The sequence below is a fragment of the Notothenia coriiceps genome, unplaced genomic scaffold (assembly GCF_000735185.1).
Source record: "Notothenia coriiceps isolate Sejong01 unplaced genomic scaffold, NC01 NC01_scaffold00030352, whole genome shotgun sequence".
Classification (NCBI taxonomy): domain Eukaryota; kingdom Metazoa; phylum Chordata; class Actinopteri; order Perciformes; family Nototheniidae; genus Notothenia; species Notothenia coriiceps.
In genome coordinates this window covers 1-4,132 of record NW_011363053.1, presented here as the reverse complement: position 1 = coordinate 4,132, position 4,132 = coordinate 1, and the positions used below count along the sequence as shown (strand labels likewise).

The 4,132-nt window shown below is 39.0% G+C and overlaps 1 protein-coding gene across 1 annotated transcript; it reads left to right on the top strand.

Moving 5' to 3' along the window:
- The first annotated feature begins 1,240 nt into the window (after window positions 1-1,240).
- On the top strand, window positions 1,241-3,898 carry LOC104959501 (remodeling and spacing factor 1-like). The gene is made up of 4 exons (XM_010787403.1): window positions 1,241-1,425; window positions 2,348-2,439; window positions 2,584-2,676; window positions 3,677-3,898. The coding sequence occupies exons 1-4, from the start codon at window positions 1,263-1,265 to the stop codon at window positions 3,884-3,886; spliced, it is 558 nt and encodes a 185-aa protein (XP_010785705.1). The 5' UTR covers window positions 1,241-1,262; the 3' UTR covers window positions 3,887-3,898.
- The last annotated feature ends 234 nt before the right edge of the window (window positions 3,899-4,132 follow it).

Here is a 4,132-nt window from a genome sequence, read left to right as displayed (position 1 = left end):
TGGTCTTTATTTCCCCACGTGGTTTTAGCGATGCACAAAGATAAAAGTCTCCAAGGGAAATATGGCGCAGTATCTGCCTTGTGTGTGTCTCACCTTACTAATATATCTTTCATGAACCCTGAGTGTTTTATTATCTGTCTTTAACAACAACAAAACCAGGTGAATATATAGATCAAAACTCATCAACAGTGAAAATAAATTAGTCATGAATGAAAGTGCAGCTTCCCACTTACATTATGCTCCTATTTTATCATTTATAAGTTTAAAATATATCAAAATGGATACGAAAAAACGTAAAATATGTACTTCTATTGCAAATAGTGGTTTGAGTTGTATATAATAACAATTGTATGGACTATTTAAATAACTAAAATAAGCAGATACAAATACCTTTGCACACTTTCTTGTGAAGATATGAGGACCACAAAACAGAAATTCAACCGTGCGTGTGTGTGTGTGTGTGTGTGTGTGTGTCTGTGGGGCCTAGCATTACTATACTTGTGGGGACCTAAATCTGTTTACACAGTCAGGTGTGAGGACTTGCTTCCCTTATGGGGACAAATAGGAGGTCCCCATAAGGGGAATCATTCATTTTAGGGTGAAGACTTGGTTAGGGTTAGGATTAGGTTTAGGCATGTGTTGGTTAAGGTTAGGATAAGTCTCCAGGAAATGCATGTAAGTCAATGTAATGTCCCCTGAAGTTGTGTGTGTGTGTGTGTGTGTGTGCGTGTGTGTGTGTGTGTGTGTGTGTGTGTGTGTGTGTGGGGCCTAGCATTTCTATACTTGTGGGGACCTAAATCTGTTTACACAGTCACGTGTGGGGACTCGCCTCCCTTATGGGGACAAAATGGAGGTCCCCATAAGGGGAATCATTCATTTTAGGGTGAAGACTTGGTTAGGGTTAGGCATGTGTTGGTTATGGTTAAAGTTAGGATAAGTCTCCAGGAAATGCATGTAAGTCAATGTAACGTCCCCTGAAGTGGTGTGTGTGTGTGTGTGTGTGTGTGTGTGTGTGTGTGTGTGTGTGTGTGTGTGTTGTGTAAAACTGTCCTATTTCTAGTTCAATGTGCTTTTTTCTCATTTAAAAACTACACGCATAAACATCTAAAATGGTATTGTTTTTTTATTTATGTCGTCTTTCCTCCATTCAGAATGTCTGTTTTACCTGTAACACCGTAATACGTGAAACACCATTGTTCTATTTTGGTAACACCGGAAGTGCAGTTCTGTATTCCGGCTGGCTTCACACTGGTGTGGAAAAGATGGCTGCTTCGGCGGCAACGGCGAGTTCTTCCCCCGGTTTGTGTCCAAATTACGCCGTGATTTGCTCTTTCCTGGAGCGCTACGGAGCTCTGTTGGACTTACCGGAGCTCACCTTCCCGCAGCTGGAGAGATATCTACGGGACACATCCTCAGCTGAGGCCGGTAAGCAAGCTTCTTCTTACGGGGAGGAGGAGAATAAAACCATGCTAACATGCTAGCAGCTACGTTAGCATGTTGTGTGTTATTGTGTGGTTTTCTAACCTTCTCCTTCACTTAAATGTTATTAACTGCGTCACAGAGCGGTTTTACGAAGTGGAACATATATCTGTGTGTATTTAAGTCTTTATTCAGTTGTGAGCATGCGGAATTAGTCGAGGTTTTCTGTCACTTTTGAGCTTTTGAAGAGGGCTTAATTTGTCTCCAGGCTGCCTTTATCTGCGTTCAAACACAACACAGGCAGTAAATGTGGGGTCGATATTAGTGTTTGAGAGCAGTTAAGATGGAGCTAATTCGTGCAACACGTCGTGGTTTTTGATAATTAATATGTGCAGATGTCATTGTCTGCAACGAACACGTAATTGTGCACTTTATTTACAGTTAAATTATTTTGCCATGTAGTGGTTAGCTCAGTGTGTGTCAAGCTAACCGTCATGATGAGGAGAACTTCCGGTGGAAGCTTTCAAATTAAAAATATGTAAACAATGAATTAGAAAAAGTTGCACTGGATGTTTATGTATGTATAAGTACAAGGTGTAGCACTGTATACCATCCTGTTAATACTTCCACAAAATATACAACTTTTTTTCATCTTCTCACATACAAGTACACTTTCTTTTACTTATGAATTCTATAATAATACATTGGATTTTTATAGCGCTTTTCCGAATGCTCAAAGACCCTTTACATCAAATACATTTGGAGCTAGGGTTAGTTAAGAAAATGCTGATGAATGTGTGTTGTGTAAACCCGCATTTCCTTATTAATTACAGCAATTCATTTAGATCTGTCACTGTTATTTACTGTTGGAATGGGGCCAAATTATGCTAAAATCCACCATTTGTTCCCATGTTTTTATTTTCTTCAGTTCCAAAGCTGCTCGTTGATCTTCACGTTAAGTTGCTGAGGAAAATCGGCAAATCTGTGTCAGCGGACAGATGGGAGAAATATCTACTGAAGGTAAAATAATGACTTTATTATAACATCGATATTGTTGTGGAGGATAATGTTTTTTAAATTAGGTTCGCACTAGAATATAAAGAGTTATGGTTTTCAGATTTATTTCTTTAATTTGCTGATTTAAATATCTGTTTTTCCCCGCAGGTATGTCAGGAGTTGAACCCAACGTGGGCATGGGAGCTCGAGCAGAACGGATACAAAGATCTGTCGACAGAGTGCAAGACGGGGTTACTTAAAGTAAGAATGCATATAGCTTTGTTCTGTTGTACATAGAAAATGCATTTGGTACGTTGATAGGTTAGATCGAACAGTTCAAAGCTACTAGTGTTCAGCTTAGTCTCTACTATTGTACATCAATTGACGAGCCATGCATAGTTGATCTTCACTTGAAGGCGTACAATATTTAAACCACAATTATTTTTCATTGTTATTTCTCTTTTCCACTCTTTTAAGTATTTGTATTTTAATGTCTGAACACACTTCTGTAACAAAATCATTTCCCAAATTGGGATCAATAACGTCTCTTAGCTTTGTTTGATTGTTAAAAGATCTACCTACACGCACACATAGGGATTATACATTTTCATTTTAAAGTACCTTTTTTAAAGTATTGTAACAAAGTGTTTCGCAATCAAAGACGGATGTAAAAAAAAGCAGACAGAAAAAACGTTAATACATGTTAGTGCAGCTTTTACAAAGTGCATTGTAGAAATGTTTCCCCGAAAAACTGTAATATACTATTCTCGATTTAGCATGTCAAATATGTGTGTGACGCAGTGGGTTGTGCGTTGGTGTTTGGATCAGGGGGTCACAGGTTCAAACCCCACTGCAGTCAGCATGTCGTTGTGTCCCTGAGACACTTCACCCCAAATTGCTCCTGTGGGGATTGTCCACAGTATTGAGTATGTAAGTTGCTTTGGATAAAAGCGTCTAACATGTAATGTAATGTACAAATATTCATAACAAATCAGTAGTGTTTTGGAAATCAATACAGTATCATAAAACATAATCTAGAGATAATCCATATTCTGTAAACCCATTATAAACACCTCACTTGCAATTAAATTAGGATTTAGTAACCTTGTGTTATATTCTACTTAAGCAGCAGCAGTAATAATCTTCAGCGTCTTTCACTCACAGATCTGAAGAAAGTCAAATAATTAAAAGTTAATTATAAACACAACAACATGTTATTATATTAAAAACATGCTGTCCCTTTCTTCCCCTCTCTCTCCAGTATTTGTGTGAGTGTCAGTTCGATGACAATGTTAAGTTCAAAACGGCCATCAACGAGGAGGACCCGGATAAGATGCGTCTGCAGCCGATCGGCCGCGATAAAGACGGTCAGATGTACTGGTTCCAACTCGACCAGAGCGACAACGTGCGGCTGTACATCGAGGAGCAGGACGACCTGGACGGATCCTCCTGGAAGTGCATCGTCAAGTAAGCACAGAAAAGACTTATTGAGGAACACATACACAGCATGAAATGTGAGAACAATTAGAGTTTAGAGCAGCGGTTTCCACTCAGGGCCTACTTAAAGGTAGGGTAGGTAAGAATGGAGAAACCAACTCGAGTGGGCTAGAACTTGAAAATATGCAGCTGAAAAAAATCTGCCCCCGACATACAAAATAATAGCAATGTTAAAACGAAGTAAACTGGATATAAACTCTCCAAACAGGCGAAAACCTAC

What these genes read in the sequence shown, in the direction of transcription:
- LOC104959501 (XM_010787403.1), top strand. Translation starts at nt 1,263, where the DNA reads ATGGCTGCTTCGGCGGCAACGGCGAGTTCTTCCCCCGGTTTGTGTCCA. An exon ending in CACATCCTCAGCTGAGGCCG is followed by an intron (nt 1,426 to 2,347) that starts GTAAGCAAGCTT and finishes TATTTTCTTCAG; the next exon opens with TTCCAAAGCTGCTCGTTGAT. An exon ending in GCAAGACGGGGTTACTTAAA is followed by an intron (nt 2,677 to 3,676) that starts GTAAGAATGCAT and finishes CTCTCTCTCCAG; the next exon opens with TATTTGTGTGAGTGTCAGTT.